The sequence below is a fragment of the Pseudophryne corroboree genome, chromosome 2 (genome assembly GCF_028390025.1).
Source record: "Pseudophryne corroboree isolate aPseCor3 chromosome 2, aPseCor3.hap2, whole genome shotgun sequence".
Taxonomy (NCBI): Eukaryota; Metazoa; Chordata; class Amphibia; order Anura; family Myobatrachidae; genus Pseudophryne; species Pseudophryne corroboree.
The window spans coordinates 356,007,748-356,027,532 of NC_086445.1; the positions used below are offsets into that span (position 1 = coordinate 356,007,748).

Here is a 19,785-nt window from a genome sequence, read left to right on the forward strand (position 1 = left end):
TCAACACCACATTAAGGTCCCAAGGCGCCACCGGAGGTACAAAAGGAGGCTGAATATGCAGCACTCCCTTCACAAAAGTCTGCACTTCTGGGAGAGAAGCTAATTATTTCTGAAAGAAAATGGATAAGGCCGAAATTTGAACCTTAACGGAGCCTAATTTTAGGCCCAAATTCACTCCAGTTTGTAGGAAGTGAAGGAAACGGCCCAGATGGAATTTTTCCGTAGGAGCATTCCTGGCCTCACACCAAGAAACATATTTTCGCCATATACGGTGATAATGTTTAGCTGTCACGTCCTTCCTAGCTTTTATCAGAGTAGGAATGACCTCATCCGGAATGCCCTTTTCCGCTAGGATCCGGCGTTCAACCGCCATGCCGTCAAACGCAGCAGCGGTAAGTCTTGGAACAGACAGGGCCCCTGTTGCAACAGGTCCTGCCTTAGAGGAAGAGGCCACGGATCTTCTGTGAGCATCTCCTGCAGATCCGGATACCAGGCCCTTCGCGGCCAATCTGGAACAATGAGAATTGTCTGTACTCCTCTTTTTCTTATTATTCTCAACACCTTTGGGATGAGAGGAAGAGGAGGAAACACATAAACCGACTGGAACACCCACGGTGTCACTAGGGCGTCCACAGCTACCGCCTGAGGGTCTCTTGACCTGGCGCAATACCTCTGCAGCTTTTTGTTGAGGCGGGACGCCATCATGTCTATCTGGGGCAGTCCCCACTAACTTGCAATCTGTGCGAAGACTTCCTGATGAAGTCCCCACTCTCCTGGATGCAGGTCGTGCCTGCTGAGGAAGTCTGCTTCCCAGTTGTCCACTCCCGGAATGAACACTGCTGACAGTGCGCTTACAGGATTTTCCGCCCAGCGAAGAATCCTGGTGGCTTCCGCCATTGCCACTCTGCTCCTTGTGCCGCCTTGGCGGTTTACATGAGCCACTGCGGTGATGTTGTCTGACTGAATCAGAACTGGTAGGTCGCGAAGTAAGGTCTCCGCTTGACGAAGGGCGTTGTATATGGCCCTCAGCTCCATGACGTTGATGTGAAGACAAGTCTCTTGACTTGTCCAAAGTCCTTGGAAGTTTCTTCCCTATGTGACTGCTCCCCAACCTTGGAGGCTCGCGTCCTTGGTCACCAGAACCCAGTCCTGAATGCCGAACCTGCGGCCCTCTAGAAGGTGAGCACTCTGTAGCCACCACAGGAGAGATACCCTGGCCCTGGGGGACAGGGCGATCAACTGATGAATCTGTAGATGTGACCCGGACCACTTGTCCAGTAGGTCCCATTGGAAGGTCCTCGCATGGAACCTGCCGAAGGGAATGGCCTCGTACGATGCCACCATCTTTCCCAGGACTCGAGTGCAGTGATGCACTGACACCTGTTTTGGCTTCAATAGGTTCCTGACCAGGGTCATGAGTTCCTGAGCCTTTTCTATCGGAAGATAAACCCTTTTCTGGTCCGTATCCAGAATCATGCCCAAGAAGGTCAGACGAGTCGTAGGAATCAACTGCGACTTCGGGATATTGAGAATCCAGCCGTGTTGCTGTAACACTTTCAGTGAAATGACACGCTGCTCAGCAACTGCTCTCTTGATCTCGCTTTTATGAGGAGATCGTCCAAGTACGGGATAATTGTGACACTCTGCTTGCGCAGGAGCACCATCATTTCCACCATTACCTTGGTGAAAATCCTCGGGGCCGTGGAAAGCCCAAACGGCAACGTCTGAAATTGGTAATGACAATCCTGTACCGCAAATCTCAGGTACGCCTGATGAGGTGGATATATGGGAACATGAAGGTATGCATCCTTTATGTCAAGGGATACCATAAAATCCCCCCCTTCCAGGCTGGCGATGACCGCTCTGAGCGATTCCATCTTGAACTTGAACCTTTTCAAGTATAGGTTCAGGGATTTTAAATTTAAAATGGGTCTGACCGAACCGTCCGGTTTCGGGACTACAAACAGGGTTGAGTAATATCCCCTCCCTTGTTGAAGTAGGGGAACCTTGACCACCACCTGTTGAAGATACAATTTGTGAATTGCATTTAACACTAACTCCCTTTCTGGGGGAGAAGCCGGCAGGGCCGATTTGAAAAACCGGCGAGGAGGCGCCTCTTCGAATTCCCGCTTGTAACCCTGAGAGACAATTTCTATTGCCCAGGGATCCACCTGGGAGTGAACCCAGATGTGGCTGAAAAGTCAAAGACGTGCCCCCACTGGGGCGGACTCCCTTAGCGGAGCCCCAGCGTCATGCGGTGGATTTTGTAGAGGCCGGGGAGGACTTCTGTTCCTGGGAACTAGCTGTGTTGTGCAGCTTTTTCCCTCTGCCCTTACCTCTGGCAAGAAAGGACGCACCTCGTACTTTCTTGTTTCACTGTGACCGAAAGGACTGCATTTGATAATGTGGCGCTTTCTTAGGCTGTGAGGGAATATAAAGCAAAAAATTGGATTTACCAGCTGTAGCTGTGGAGACCAGGTCCGAGAGACCTTATCCAAACAATTCCTCACCCTTGTAAGGTAAAACCTCTATATGCCTTTTTGAGTCGGCATCACCTATCCATTGCTGGGTCCATAGGACTCGTCTAGCAGAAATCGACATAGCGTTGACTCTAGAACCCAGTAAACCAATGTCTCTTTGAGCATCTCTCACATATAAGACAGCATATTTTATATGTCCTAGGGTCAATAAGATGGTATCTGTCCACGCTGCTACAGCGCTACAAACCCAAACCGATGCAATAGCCGGTCTGAGTAAAGTACCAGAATGTGTGTAAATGGACTTCAAAGTAACCTCCTACTTGCGATCAGCAGGATCCCTTAGGGTAGCCGTATCTTGGGATGGCAGCGCTACCTTTTTGGATAAGCGTGTCAACGCTTTGTCCACCCTAGGGGAGGATTCCCACCGTATCCTGTCCTTTGCCAAGAAAGGATAAGAATCCTTTTGGGAATCTGCAGTTTTTTGTCTGGAGATTCCCACACTTTTTCACACAACTCGTTCAGCTCATAAGAAGGGGGAAAGGTTACCTCAGGTTTCTTTCCCTTATACATGTGTACCCTAGTGTCAGGGACAGGGGATTCCTCTGTGATATGCAAAACATCTTTTATTGCAAAAATCATATATCGAATACATTTAGCCAGTTTTGGCTGTAACTTTGCATCATCGTAGTCGACACTGGAGTCAGAATCCGTGTCGGTATCAGTGTTTACTATTCGGGATAGTGGGCGCTTTTGAGACCCCGAAGGTCCCTGCGACATAGGGACAGACATGGTTTGACTCCCTGTCTGTTCCCTAGCCTCAGTTTTGTCTAATCTTTTGTGCAATAAATTCACATTAGCACTTAAAACATTCCACATATCCATCCAGTCAGGTGTCGGCGTTGTCGACGGAGACACCACATTCATTTGCTCCACCTCCTCCCTAGGATAGCCTTCTACCTCAGACATGTCGACACACGCGTACCGACACGCCCCACACACACAGGGAATCCTCTTATCTGAAGACAGTTCCCCCACAAGGCCCTTTGGAGAGACAGAGAGAGAGTATGCCAGCACACACCCAGCGCCAATGACCCAGGAAAAAACACACAATATGTTTACCCAGATAGCGCTGTAATCTGTATATTGCGCCAATTATGTGCCCCCCCTCTTCTTTAAAACCCTCTTTCACCGTGGATAAGCAGGGGAGAGTCCGGGGAGCTTCCTCTCAGCGCTGTGCTGTGGAGAAAATGGCGCTGGTGAGTGCTGAGGAAGAAGCCCCGCCCCCTCGGCGGCAGGCTTCTGTCCCGCTCAAATATCGAAAAACCTGGTTGGGGCTCTTTATATATACAGTGCCCAGCTGTATATATACACATTTGCCAGAAAAAGAGGTTTTATTGCTGCCCAGGGCGCCCCCCCTGCGCCCTGCACCCTTACAGTGACTGCCGTTTGTGTGTGCTGTGTGGGAGCAATGGTGCACAGCTTTACTGCTGTGCGTTACCTCAGTGAAGATCTGAAGTCTTCTGCCGCCTCTGAAGTCTTCTTTCTTCTCATACTCACCCGGCTTCTATCTTCCGGCTCTGCGAGGAGGACGGCGGCGCAGCTCTGGGACGGACGGCGAGGGTGAGACCTGCGTACCGATCCCTCTGGAGCTAATGGTGTCCAGTAGCCTAAGAAACAGAGCCTAACATTAAAGCAGGTCTGTTTCTCTCTCCTCAGTCCCTCGATGCAGGGAGTCTGTTGCCAGCAGGCTCCCTGAAAATAAAAAAACCTAACAAATATACTTTCTTTCAGGAAACTCAGGAGAGCTCCCTGTAATGCACCCAGTCTCCTCTGGGCACAGTAGTAAACTGAGGTCTGGAGGAGGGGCATAGAGGTAGGAGCCAGTGCACACCCACACCTAAAGTTCTTTCTTAAAGTGCCCATGTCTCCTGCGGAACCCATCTATCCCCATGGTATTTACGGAGTCCCCAGCATCCTCTAGGACGTAAGAGAAATGTAGTATACTAACAGTAATGACTATGATATTGTGATGTAATAATTATTAAACTGTACCTGTTGCTGCGTTCAAATTGTGCTAGCGTATGGTAACCGCAAGCACAGATGTATTCATATATGTTATAAATCTATTTGTCCAACTTACACTTCTGTGCCATATCCCATTGTTACCTTTGAGATGGTCAAAACAAATTCTGTTTTGTTTTTTAGTTTACACAGTCCCGCCTCGTAGGAAAAAGAAGACCAAAATAGAGGTAGCTACAAAAGCCTTGACAAATATCCTGTGCTACCAACTACGCGAGATGGATTCAGATTGGCAGTCAAGAGGATGCAAGATTGCAAAAATGTATGGACAATGAACGTGAATTGCAGAGGAATTTGCTAACGCAAATGGTAGCTATGCAGGATAAGATCAGCAGCGAGAACCGTGAATTCCTAGGTCAGCTTTTTTCCAAAATGACCTCTACACCACAATTTACAAACACTCATTCTGACCTACAATCGCATTTTCACACCACATTTGGTCCAAAAACACGGTATGCCCAGCAAGGCCAGTCTCCCCCATCTTTTGGGCCAATATCCCAGTATATGCAACAAGCCCAGTCTCCACCATATTTTGGGCCTAGATCCCAGTATACGCAGCAAGCCCAGTCTCCTACCTCTTTTGGGGATACTCACCAGTTTGCGCAGCAAGCCCAGTCTCCCACCACTTTTGGGGATACTCACCAGTTTGCGCAGCAAGCCCAGTCTCCCACCACTTTTGGGGATACTCACCAGTTTGCGCAGCAAGCCCAGTCTCCAACATCCTTTAATTCGACCTCGAATACATTGAAGAATAGACCGAGAGGTCCAGAATTTGGAGATTCATTATCTAGTACAACTCCAGAGGAATCTACTCCCAGCAATAAACCACAGTACCAAATTCTCTAATTTATACTGTGCACATACAGTAAATGTTTGTTCTATGTTTATTGGTTGAGTATTGTGCCCATAACTTTATTTTTGTTTAATGGTATGTTATGTTTAAAATACGTATGTTTGTCTTAAAAAATTCAGGTATTGCGCATACGCTCATAATTATGAGTACATCATACACCTTGGTCTTATGATTATCTCGTTTGTATTTTGCACTGCAATACCGCAGCACTTTTTTTTATGTAGAACAGGGGTCTTCAACCTTTGCCCTGCAGCTGTTATGGAACTACACTTCCCAGCATTTTCTGCCACCGTTTAGCATGGGCTAAAATCTAAAATGTGGATGGGCATGCTGGGAACTGAAGTTCCATGACATCTGCAGGGCAAAGGTTGAAGACCCTTGTGATACACCATGCCCTTCGGCAAAACTACTTTTTTGCACTGCAATACAGCAGCACTTTTATGTTATGGCTAAAGTGGGTGTAATGCGCCTGTCATTCCTAAAAAGTTTTTGTACTATATATATATATATATATATATATATATATATATATATATGTCCTCATAATTGGGAGGATCTAATTAAAGATGCAAAAGATGTGCACACACGTTTTACAAGTTGAAAAAAAACTTTTATTCTTTCTAAAATAAACATTTTTGGAAAAGAAAAACTGGTCTTCTATTTATTGGTATATAAATATGAAATTACTGTATTCCTAACATGGAATTTAATAGCCTGCCCTCCCCTTTGCATGACCTCATTATTATGTGCCTGCAAACCGTCCCCTTAAAATGATGACACTGCCTTAAAAACTGAAAAATCCAGCTTATGTCTGAAAGAGGCCAACCCGGGAATTTCCCGGGTCTGTGGTGTAGTATGAAAGGGGGTCTGAAGAAAAACACGGGTTTTTGCTGGAGAGAAAATACCGGGACTTGAGCAGGGTAATTCCCAGGTCATATGTCTGAAAGGGGTATAATAATACTGTATTAGTGATAAGGGGGTACACACGTAGCGATGTCTGCTTAAACTCTAAAGGTCCATATAGACGGGCCGATGTGGGAGAGATGTGTGCTGAGCGAACCACTCAGCACACATCTTTCCCGCCGCTCAGCACAGCGCAATCTGTGCTGAGCGTGCGGGGAAAGACAGGGGGCCGCTCATTTCACCCAGCGGGTGAAGTGAGCGACCCGCTAGATTGGCCTGCCCGGCAGGCCAATCTAGAACCAGCGATAGCGATGCGCGGGGCTGCGCATCGCTATCGCTGTAGGGGATACACACGGAGCAATAATGCTCAAATTCTAAGCAATCTAGTCAGATTGCTTAGAATATTGCTCCGTGAGTACCCCCCTTAAGCAATTTGACTAGATTGCTTAGAAATGCAGCACACATCTCTCTGTGTGTATGCCCCATAGCGATAGCGTTGCGCAGCCCCTATCGCTGACTCTAGATTGGCCGGCATGCAGGCCAAATCTAGTTAGATCGCTCACTTCACCGCTGGGTGAAGTGAGCATCTCCCGTCCCACCCACTCGCTCAGCGCACATTGCGCTGTGCGCTGAGCGGGGGGAGAGGTGTGTGCTGAGCGGTCCGTGCTAGATCGCTCAGCACACATCTCTGTACACAACGTGTGTACCCCCCAATAGAACTTACATGATAGAGCCTTTCACATTATTCAAAGGATGTTGGACTCCACATTGCACACAGAAGGGACAGATACACCAATAGTTAGGGACTGTGCACCTCCCAATGGTCAACAATATTGATGATGAATTTTATTGGTTTTTCTAAATCTATTCCCCACTATAAACTCGTAATTTTTGCAGATGTCATTTACTATAGTAAAAGGCCTATCACATGCATCTGCCATAAACAGAAAACTCCCAACATTACATTCTACAATTTTACACTTTCCTAGAATATCATTTTTTTACCACTGTCCCTTAATAACTAAAATATTTCAGTGAACTAGGTCTTATAGGCCCTACACACTTGTCGATGTAACTGAAAGATAAGAACGCTCTCGTTCATTAATGAACGAGATACCGTTCATATCTTTCAGTGTGGAGGCACCAGCGATGAACGATGCGTGGCCCCGCACTCGTTCATCGCTGGTGCCCTGTCGGCTGTGCATGCAGGCCAATATGGATGATCTCGTCCATATTTGCCTGCACTTGTATGGAGCTGGGTGATGGGGGGAGTGAAGAAACTTCACTCCCCCCGTCACTCCCCCCCCCGCCGCCGGGTCACCCATCTGCCGTATCGGCGGTCGGGCAACTCGGCGCCGTATCTGTAGGACCCATTACACTCCCATTTCTGAAATTCTACACCAAACTCAATACCCTGACGCTGTCATGGTCAAAATAAACCTAACAAGAAATACTGAAATTCCGAAATTGGTCAAGCACAGAGCTCCCACCAAATCAGGAGAGTAACCCGCACCGAGATATCTTAATTATAGTTTGTGTCACAAAGTTGGGGTGCCTTACCATACTCTCTGTTTCAACCGTTTTTTGGATTTCACATATGTATATGTGAAACAGAAGGATTAAGGGTCACAAGGTGCTACCACCTGGTTTGGACAAGGATACAAAATCAAATCCCCATAGAGAGGGGAAAGGACAGAGAAACCAGGTACGATTTGAGGTGCACTCAACCCAACTAAAGTTTTAATGTATTTATTTTCAGAACTGTGTATCCACCCTGTAATACAAAATAAAGGCTTAAATACTCGTTAACCTAAGTTGGTACTTGAAATTATTATTGCGTACAGGACTTAAATATGTCCTTTATTAATAATAGAGCGAAATATTAAATGTGAAAGAAATAGAACAAAATGTGAATAAAGATTTAAAAACAAGCTAATGTGTTATTCCCTTCATGTATTCCTTTAGAATTATTTCAAATGTACAGAAGTATGCATATACTCATGCAGCACTGTACCAGTCCTAATTTAATCAAAACCTATGTTTTCCGTATACTTTGGAGCTTATATCATATACCTCAGGGAGAGATATGTTATCTCTTGCCTTTCAAAGGGCGGAGATTACGTATGCGGCGCTGGGAGAAGGTGATGTCTGCGGCGTCGGGAGAAGGGAGCTGTCAGCGGCGCCGGAGAAAGGGAGCTGTCAGCGGCGCCGGGGAAAGGGAGCTGTCAGCGGCGCCGGGGAAAGGGAGCTGTCAGCGGCGCCGGGGAAAGGGAGCTGTCAGCGGCGCCGGGGGAAGGGAGCTGTCAGCGGCGCCGGGGGAAGGGAGCTGTCAGCGGTGCCGGAGGAAGGGAGCTGTCAACGGCGCCGGGGGAAGGGAGCTGTCAGCGGCGCCGGGGGAAGGGAGCTGTCAGCGGCGCCGGGGGAAGGGAGCTGTCAGCGGCGCCGGGGGAAGGGAGCTGTCAGTGGCGCCGGGGGAAGGGAGCTGTCAGCGGCGCCGGGGGAAGGGAGCTGTCAGCGGCGCCGGGGAAGGGAGCTGTCAGCGGCGCCGGTCGGAGATGATGTATTCGGCGCCGGGAGAAGGTGATGTCTGCGGCGCTGGGGGAAGGGAGCTGTCAGCGGAGCCGGGGGAAGGGAGCTGTCAGCAGCGCCGGGAGAAGGTGATATCTGCGGCGCTGGGAGGGGAAGGGGAGCAGCGGAGATGGAGCGGACGGGGAGGAGACCGGTGGGGGGGGAGCAGCGGCTGCAGCAGCATAACAGGAGGCTCACGGCAATGCCCACCCAGCTCCAGCAAGCAGGACCTCACTTGCTGGAGCCGGGTGGACGCTGTCGCTGGGTTCCTGCTCTCCCCGCTGCTCCCCCATCTCCTGCTCTCAGCTCACTCATCTCAATCCGACTTTTTTTAAAGTCGGATTGAGATTGTCGGAAACGGAGCTAAAACCTGTCGGGTTTGGCCCCGCTTCCGACAATGCACGCTGATCGTGCATTCCGACAAGTCGGATTTCCCGACTTGTCGGAATAAATGGGGCCGTAACCCCTTCCGACCTAAAACTGTCGGAAGCTGCCGTCTTTCCCACAAGACGCCAGCTTCCGACAGTTATTGAATATACCCCATAGTCTGGCGATCACCAGACAGTAACTAAGGTGGCTTATCCTTTGAAAGAGAAGACTACAGTCTTTAATGACAGGGTGCCCCCATTAGTGTCCTGTCCAGTATGTAGAAGATAGGACACAATGGGCCGATTCAATTGTTGCAGGCGTCTATGTTAATCCAAGCTATTCAATTGTTTCCCCGAAAGATCTGCATCAGCAGTGGCATTCACATTTTTTCCTCACAGCCTCCAGAGGTGCGAGAAAAAATGTGTTAAAAAGTCCGTAGTTTGGGCACCCAAAGTCGGACTTTGGATGCTCAATCGAGTGCATTAGACGTGTTTAGTGGCTTTGAGCAGCTACACCCGGAGCTGCCAGGCCCGTTAACTATTAATGGATGTCTATCGGAGAACCAATCTAATAGCTCTGGAAGACGCCAATTAGCATAAGTGCCCAGCAGGCAACAATAGAATTGGCCCCAAGATACCTTCCCCCAATCTACTGGAATAATTTTTTCCTTGGCACTGGGTGATATAGTCTGATGATCACAGGTGATCACCAGACAATATCTACTAGTGGGCCACATAATAAGAGCGGACTCCACTTTTTCAATTATGGTGCCTACAAAGTTGCCAGTGTCATTATGAGGATGAGGGGACACATTGGGTGCGATTCAAGTCAATATGAATAGCGCTGGGAAGGAAGACCCAGAACTATTCACGCTGACCACGCTGTTAAGCCTAACCAGAGGATTTCTTCTCGCGCCCCCCCCTTCCCGTGAGGTGCAAGCACAAATCTGACTAAACTAGTGTAGTGATGCCGTTTTCTGCCTTAGCGTGTGCGCAAACAGTATTGCAGCCGGCACTTAAGTCGGAGAATGCTGGTTACTAAGACTAAACAACCAGTTTAAGGCACTAGCCGGCATTCTCCAACTAAGTGCAGGGTCTGAAAGGTACAACTGAATAGCTCTAGTACCTCCTTCCTGGCGCTATTAAATATTGCGCTGTATTGAAACGCCCCCATAGTGCCCTACCTTTCATATATGTAAAACTTATGTTTTCTGTAGAACAGTGTAACATTCTCAGGTGATTACTCCACAATAGGTACTAAGGGGCATTGGCCTTTCTATAATGGGTGCAATGCATGCAGTGCACACATGCCCCTGGGACCAGTGAGGCCCACACCGAACCCATATTTTATTAATAACCTTTCCGGGGTCCCGCGTCTGTGCTGCAGCCTGGGCAAAAAAATTACTGCCAAATTGGACGCCGCACATGCGCAGTAGTGCTTAGTCTCCGGTGGCCTGCACAGTAGGCTCTCGCACAATGCAAGAGCCTACTGCGACGTGGAGAGGAGGGGGCCCACCCGGAGTCTGCACACAGGCCCTCTCGTAAAACGCCCCTGGCTAAGGGGACCCAGTGGTTCTGGTCTGCCGTCAAATTCTATGTTTCTATGTTATTTGAAAGAGGGGACCTCTTTTTTTAAAATGGGTGTCCCTGAATTCATAGATGCCAAGTTGGGGAAAGACCTTCCCCCATTCCTGGGCTCCATTATTTTTCTGTAGTAGAAGTTTTTCCTGGTGACCATTAGTATGATCACTAGGCAATAATCTCTATGGGGACACATAAATTGAAAGAGTAGAAAGAAGGACCGGCCGCTGAGGCAAGTATGGGAGCGGGGGAGGAGAAGACTGAGGTGACCGTTAAAGGAGTGTAATATAAAACACTGAATGAAACCTATAAAGTGAAATTAAGAACATGTATTTGTCATTTATATTCTAGCAAGATGGTGACTACCAACAACTCTCTAGAAAACAATCATGCACCCACAACAAAATGAACTAAGGTAATCCATGTGTCATCTGTAATTTATCCCAGCACTTTTACTTAACATATTCATTATCGGATACTCGATACACTCTCTCCATGTTACAATATAAGAACACAAATAAATAAATAGGAAAACTAAAGTGCACACTATATATACGGCGGATTGTGCAGTGTGTATGGCGATGCAATATATTGCTACATCACATCACCACACAGCTGGATCCACACGTCACTGAGGTGTGCATCCAACTTAAGTCAAACTTTTCATAGTATTGGATCGCACACAGTCCCTAGAGGTCACCTAGTGACACACACACACACACACACACACACACACACACACACACACACACACACACACACACACCAACAGTCAAGATGTTAGCATTTGATGTCAACACTGTGAACGTCAACAGGCTTAATGTCAATAGCTGGTGTTAGGGTAAGGCTGAGCTTATGGTTAGAGCTACAATTGCAGAAGGTCTCTCCCGTCTCAATGCTGCGCGCGCCCCAAAGGTTCCTCCGTTGGACGTCAACAGAAGGCAGAGAATGACTGGCCGCCGTGGGAAGGGAGAACTGTGTCAGAGCGGGGTCCAGCGGAGAGGCGAATGGGGCTGGCCAGACCAGAGTGTTATGCCTGGTCCACCTTTCCTAAAGGAGAATTCTTCATGTGAGTTCTAGTTTCTTTGTTCTCTCTATAACATTACAGAATCGTGTGTGCATGGTCAAAAACACTCACAACAAGACAGACTAAAGACAGACTAATTTCTCTACTACCACAATCTACAACCAATGTAATCGTGTCTATAATAATATTAAAGTAGCTTAACAATCAAGTGGACTCATCATTCCAGGGCCATTATTTGGGGTTTGCGTGCGGTGCCCACGGCCCTTGCTTCTGGCTAGCAGGGTGTCTGGAATGGCTCGTTTCTGCAGTGCCGCCCAGACCATCACACGCACTTTGCAGCCTGCACAGCTGTCCAGAGCGTCCAGAGGAGGCTCTGGGCAGTGCTGCACTTCCTGGTACTGGCAGCCCCACCCAGTCTGAGCTACATCATCCGCTCATCAGGCAGGGATGAAACAGGGAGCAATGCCACCCTGTTAGACCGCTGCATCATGCAACTCTCTGATATATGGTTCTGCTTCCCCGTGACAAGACATTAGATTTGCATTGCACACAGCAATTTAGAAAAATAGAAGCTGTCAAATCAACAAAGATGGCCCAAATTGTACTTTGGGAAGCTGGATGATTCATGGTGGTCGTTTTTTTTTAAAGGCTAAAGGGAAAAGTCGTTAAAAAAAAAAAACAACAACTACCAGTAGCTTAATCTGAAATAGCAGCCAAAAGATGTGTTTAGTTCAACCATAATATACACATGACATTTAATACTGAAGTAGGAGTGGTTGAAACAGTACAATAGCGTGGGGACACCAATGGACATGCTACGCCATGGAAACAGATCAGCTTTCATCTGTTCCGATGGATAATGGCGGCTCAGGTGTTGGATTGTCAATACACCAGATCAGAATTTCCATAGTTTCAGCAAGCTGTGATAAACTATCCCACAGCACCAATATCTCTCTCTCTCTCCATATATATATATATATATATATATATATATATATATGTATATATATATATGTATATATATATTTATAATATGGCAGATCACTGTGACCACTACTCCAAGTAAAAATTAAACCTTTAGTAAAATGTTTAAAAAGAGGTGCTCGCTAAACATTTCTAATATACAGTAGCATTGCTTATAAGTTATCCCATAATTCTCCTCACCATGCCTACACTGAGAAACAGCTAGTAAATCCCATATGAAAACAAATTAACCTAAGGGTTAACAAAGATAAAGAACATTAAAAACAAACACACCTGTCCTTTTCTTCAGAAGCAGCCACAATTCTGAGATATCCTTACATAGCAAGGAGATGAGGTTTAATGTCATATTGTTCCAGACAGATTTCCTATATAGCCGTCCTCTTCTAAGTGACCTATTTCTCTGCAAGTTGGTCTGAAAAGTACAAAGAGAGCACCAAACTCTGCCTTTCAGTAGAAGCCAAGCAGTGAGGGACACAATACCTTTCTTCAGATTACACGCAAGGCTAGTATGCTTTTCAGCTGGGCTGGCGTGACAGTCTGACAAGGTAAAACACCTTTCCTTTAGCTTACAAAAAATATCTATACAATAAAATAAGGAGGAAAAAAATTATCACTGTCTTGTGGCATTTCTAAACCTCTGCAATGAGACGTGTATGATTAAAGTTGTTTTGTCTCTAGCAGTGTGAACAACTCAGAGAACTTGCAGTTCTATAAAAGCCTCTGGTATATGGCCGGTCCCAAACCTCCCTAGAGGTGCCCTTCATTTACTAAATATCGACCTCACAAGTAAAACCATTCCTCTGCCCTAAAGAAATATTCAGTGAAATAGGCAGCTGTCCTCCTCAATGAACTCCAATAACATGCTTTGAAAGAATATTTCAGAAGCTCATAGGGATTTATTTCACATTAAGGTCTTTAAATAGATATTTAAAAAGAGAGCTTAGCACTAGAGAATTTATCTGAAAGGCAAGGATTGGGAAAGGCTGCACTAACAAATTATTGACAATGCAGCTTAATTAATGAACGTGGTTTAATGCTAGATTGCCCGTGCCTTGGCCTGTTTTCTGAAACACATGACTTAATAGTTAATATGCAAACCCCATGTAGAGGATTGAGAAGTTACCTCCCAGGATCATGTTGTTTTCGGACTACTGGGTTTATATTAAAATAGTATTTTCAAAGTACATGTAAAGGAGATCCGGTCTGAAGATCGACAGTGTCTAGGTCGACCACTATAGGTCAACAGTCACTAGGTTGACAGGGTTGGAAGGTCGACAGGGTTACTAGGTCGACATGTGCTAGGTCGGCAGGTCAAAAGGTCGACATGAGTTTAAAAAAAATTTTTTTTACTTTTTCATACTTAACGATCCACGTGGACTACGATTGGAATGGTAATCTGCCGGGACACGGTGCACTAATTGGGGTTCCCAGTCACTTTACGAAGAAAACGACACCCAAAAAAACCTCATGTCAACCTTTTGACCTGTCGACTTATAGTGACCCTGTCGACCTATAGTAGTTGACCTAAACACCGTCGATCTAATGATCCACACCCCATGTAAAGAACCTAGAATCCATTGCCGCAGGGATAGTACACGTCTGCATGAAACATAAGAAAGGTTTTGTGTGTGTCAAATATTTACTTTAGAATTTGCAGGAAAAATATCACTAGACTGAATAAAACATGACATGAAATAGAAGCAAGCACAAACTAATGAGTTTCAGAAATGAATGCAGGATTAGCTGAATGAAATAAAGACTCCCAGGTTACCAGTGTGAAAACATTGGGTATGGTATAATAGGTCGACAGTCAAAAGGTTGACACCAAATGCATAAGGTCGACATGGTCAAAAGGTCAACAGGTTCAAAAGGTTAACACAGAAATGGTCGACACATGGAAATAGCCGACATGAGTTTTTGATGGGATTTTTTAGTGTCAAATTTTATTTTGCAGCACATGGAACCCCAATTAGTGTACAGCAAAGCAAGATGTCTCAAGTTATCATTCTAAATTGTAGTCCACGTAGATGGTAAAGTATGCAAAAGTTGCAAAAAATTATGTTTTTAAAACAAGTATAGAAAATAGGATTTTAGTACCTACCGGTAAATCCTTTTCTCCTAGTCCGTAGAGGATGCTGGGGACTCCAAAAGGACCATGGGGTATAGACCGATCCGCAGGAGCTTGGGCACACTATAAAGACTTAAACTGGGTGTGAACTGGCTCCTCCCTCTATGCCCCTCCTCCAGACCTCAGTAAGAAAGCTGTGCCCAGGAAAGATGGACATTTCGAGGAAAGAATTTATAATTTAAACACAGTGAGTGTTATACCAGCTCACACCACAAACATACCGCAAGACATGGCCTTCAACAGAATACCAGCCGATGGTATGAAAAACATACAGCCATATGCTGAGAGAATATGTAACACAACCTGTGTGTCAACCCAACCAATAATAAGAAACCACATGCCATGGCATGAACAACGTCAGCAATAGCCTGACAGATAAGAAATACCACAAAGTGCCACCAAAATCAATAACTGCAGACAGTACGCACTGGGCCGGGCGCCCAGCATCCTCTACGGACTAGGAGAAAAGGATTTACCGGTAGGTACTAAAATTCTATTTTCTCGTACGTCCTAGAGAATGCTGGGGACTCCAAAAGGACCATGGGGTCTATACCAAAGGTCCAGAACGGGCGGGAGAGTGCGGACGACTCTGCAGCTTGAGCAAACATGAGGTCCCCATTAGCCAGGGAATCAAACTTGTAGAACTTAGCAAAGGTGTTTGAAACCCGACCAAGTAGCCGCTCGGCAAAGGTAACCCGCCAAGAAGACACCTCGGGCATCCGCCCAAGAAGAGCCCATCTACCTAGTAGAATATGTCTCCACCCGACTTCGGTCACGGCAATCCAGCCGTAAACTAGCACGCCGAACCGTATCACAGATCCAGCGTGTAACAGACTGCAGAGACGCAGGCGCCCCAAGCACGCTGGGATCATACCAGACAAACAGAGTCTCTGTTACCCCAAACTGAGCCCAATTGGTGATATAAATCTTCAAAGCCCTGACTACATCGAACGACATAGAATCAACCAATTCTGAAGTTACCACAGACATCAAAATAGGCAGGTTTTCGATAAACACCGAAAACCCTTTTCTGGAGAACCACTACCCGAGTTCTCATTCTATCCACTTGGAAAAACAAACAGGGGCTCTTGTGAGACAAAGCCGCTACTTTAGACAACCGCCTTGCAATCGCCCAAAAGGCAAAAGCATGACCACTCTCCAAGAGAGGAATTTTAACACAACCTTCAGTAAGGGTTCCAATCAGTGAGACACAAGCAACGCAACACCACGTCAAGATCCCCCTGTGCCAATGGGGCACAAATGGAGGTTGGATGTGTAGTACTCCTTTCACGAAAGTCGGAACTTCCGGAAAATGTGGGCAATACTTTTTTTTTTTTAAAGAAAATTTATAAGGCCAAAACTGCCCTAAACCGGAGCCAAACCATAGGCCTGCATCTACACCTGCTTGCAAAGAATGGAGAAGACCGACTCAGCTGAAAGTCTTCCACAGGAACCTTCTTATATTCACACTAAGACACATATTGACGCCAAATACGGTGGTAAGGCTTCGCCGATACTTCTTTTCTAGCCTAAAGAAGTGTGGAAATGACCACACTGGGAATACCCATTCAGACTAGGATATGCCGTCAAACGCAGCCGCGGTAAATCCTGATACACGCCCCGATCTCGATGTAAGAGTTCCTCCCGTAGAGGAAGAGGCCAGGGATCTTCTATGAACAAATCTTGAAGAACTGGATACCAAGCCCTCCTTGGCTAGACCGGAACAATGAGGATCGCCGGAACCTCTGACCCTCTTACGTTTATCACCTTCAGCAGAGTGAAAGCGGAGGGGACACACAGACCGACTAAAAACACCCAAGGTGTCACGAGGGCGTCCACTGCTATAGCTTGAGTGTCCCTTAACCTGGAACCATATTCCTGAGGTCTCTCGTTGAGGTGAGACGTCAACATGGCCAAATGAGGCATTCCTCAAAGACTTGTCACTTCCTTAAAACTTCTCGATCACGACAGTATTTCTCCCGGATGGAGAGCGTGTCTGCAGAGGAAATCTATTTCTCCGTCATTTACGTCTGGAACGAAGACTGCTAATATAACGTTTACCAGTCTTTCCACTCAGCGGAAAACTATTTGGGCTTCTGCCATTGCCGCTTTGCTCCTTGTTCCGTCCTAGCGACTTACATACGCCATTGCTTTCAAGACATCCGACAGAATTAACACGGGTAGATCACGAAGAATATGTTCGTTGAAAACAGCTCTTAATTCAAGAAAGCTTATTGTAGACAAGCTACCCAGCTTGACCTTTTCTTCTGGAAACACTTCCCATGCAAGGACTGCTCCCCAGCCTCAGAGATCTGCATACATGGACAACAGGATCTAATCCTGGATCCCGAACCTTCGTCCCTCCAGGAGGTGAGAACTGAGCAGACACCACTGAAGTGATATCCTGGCCATTAGAATTACATTCCCCACAGGTCCCGTGAAAATCACTCTGGCATTCGACCTGCTCACCGAAAAGGCCTCCTAGGCCGCACCCAACTTCTTCATCAACGGAACATATTGATGGAGTGGCACTGCAAATCTGATCCGACTCAGGATCCTCAGACTTCTTCCCACAGGAAAACACAGAACCTCAACCGTTCCGTATCAACCCTGATACCACCTCCGACATCTGCGTCGTTGGGAACAACAGCCCTTCCCTGTGTTGAAGAACAGTCAGAGAGAAACAACGATTTGCACCACTTGTTTCTTGACCTCGCCTCAATCAGGCGAACATCTGTCAAAGTCAGAAAAATGTCTCTATGCACGTTGCCATATTTGCACCGCACACTGGTCTGCGCTGCGCATGCGTACGCTCTCCCGTGAAGGCGCATACCCGCAATAGCGTGCACCCGCGGGCGCACGGTATGCGTATTTACGGTAGAGTTTATGTAATCGTAGCGTGCGACTCATTCGTTACATATTTTCAGTATTAATGTAGTTTGTAGATCATGATCCCTTTGATAGTTTCTGAAAGTTTGGTTAATATAGAATGTCCCTGAGCTGAGGAATCCCTCTTTGTATTGTAGGAAGGGTCTAACAGGAGTCATGCAGCAGTGTTTGGTACCCATCGGAAGAGTATTTAATTAGCAATATTCCGGTGTTGGTTTGGAGCGTATTAATCGCTCGTGCGGATAGTTATGGACATAAGAAGTTTATGTCCATTTCTACTATTTACTCATACTCAGGTATGCGGCGGGAAACCTAGTTCCCCACCCACCTGAGCTGTTTGAAATCGTCACAGCCCACCTGTATGAATCAACCTATGACCTTTTGTTATGATGCAGGGCCGAATTCCGACGTCCAATGGACAATGGGATTGTAGGGACTGTAGGATTGCATTGTGTGTGGGGCATAAATAGGCAGGCCGACCACATCCAGCTCTCACTCTTCAACGGTTCTCATTGCTGAAAATCGGGTGCTGGATGTCCAGGCGCATGCGATCGTTTCCCTTTGTGCGTAAGTTTTCTCTCCGTAATCATTGTCTTACTGTGAGCCAATTTCTCTCATCTCTCTCCATTTCTCTCTCTCTCTCTCTCCTTTCTCTTTTCTCTCACATCTCCCCTAGACTAGTATTGTATTGTATTAGATAGTATTGTATTTTGGTTAGGAAGTCTCTGTTATATTGTAGTGTATCATTTGTACTGTTATCCCTTTTTACAAGTATATTAGATATAATACAGTTAATAGGCTTTGGACCCTAAACCAGTATCTGTGTATTTTCTATAGTGTTAAGTGTTCACTTGAGCGTCGGTGACGCTCAAGCAGCTTTGTAGTTAGTCAGGTTACACAAGGTTGCACTTACACCCTGTATTCACATTAAGGTATTCTGTGTATTTCATTGGTATAAGGTTTAGACATAAAGGTATAGCGTTGTGAGCGTCTGCGCCGCTGGTGATCTCCTCGTGGTCTCGAGCGTCCGCTACGCCATAGCGAATCATTACTCTAGTCATAGCCCTTAACGTGCTGTCCTGTGATCACTGGGCCGTGAGCGAACGTGACGCTTGAGCGTCTCGCCTACGGCTGAGCGATCGTTACGCAAATAGCGTACCCTTACGGTACTTCTTAAGTAAGCAGCGTACAGTGTTCTTAGACTTCATAAAGGGTTGTTTATACGACAAAGGAATTTAGCATTGTCAATTGGGGGACTCGTCCTGTCCTTCTCATATCTGCACTAGGTAGATCAGCAGACATTATCCCCCCAGCAAAGGGTGGGAGGTTGTCTCGCAGTGCTGACGGGATAAGCGTCTGCTTCGCTTAGATAAAGAGTGCTGAAGGAATCCGGGAACCGGAAGTAAGAACAAAACGCTTGTGTCTTTTAAAACTGTTTTATTTCTCTTCTGTCTTGCGTATACACGCACGCATACATATATATCTGCATTTCTTTTTCAATTTCGTATATCACTATTCCTGTTTGCCAATTTTTATAGTTGATAGAAAGTGCTAAAAGAGATTTGCTGTTATTTCATAGTAGAGGTAATAGTTAAAATATAGACCAACACACGGCTTGTCTGGGAGACAAGGCAGTCAGTGTGGTGTGCGGTAGATGATCAGGGATCATCTACATTGATAAAAATAGAAATTGTGTTACGGTGGATCTTTGTTTTGCGTACACGTGTCCCTAACAAAAGACTTGCGTACGCAATCCAAAGGCAGACGCACGCAGCGTACGTTACGCAACGTAGCGTCCGGTTACGCCCACGTAGCTCAAGTCACGAAAAGTTGAATTAGCGCAAAGCGATAATTAGCGCAAAGGCGATAAGTAACGCACAGCGGTAAATAACGCGACGCGGTAAATAACGCAAATCTATTTTTGG

At 46.4% G+C, this 19,785-nt stretch overlaps 1 protein-coding gene across 16 annotated transcripts in view; it reads right to left on the bottom strand.

Annotated features, from left to right (window-relative positions):
- Positions 1–19,785, bottom strand: part of MCF2L (MCF.2 cell line derived transforming sequence like) — a 648,156-nt gene that overhangs the window by 300,720 nt on the left and 327,651 nt on the right. For 10 of the 16 annotated variants that reach the window (XM_063953145.1, XM_063953136.1, XM_063953129.1 and 7 more), the window contains exon 2: positions 13,117–13,255. The exons of the other annotated variants lie outside the window; for them this stretch is intronic. In XM_063953145.1, coding sequence (XP_063809215.1) covers positions 13,117–13,255 — 139 coding nt within the window. The remainder of the gene's footprint in view (positions 1–13,116; positions 13,256–19,785) is intronic. 16 annotated transcript variants of the gene reach the window in all.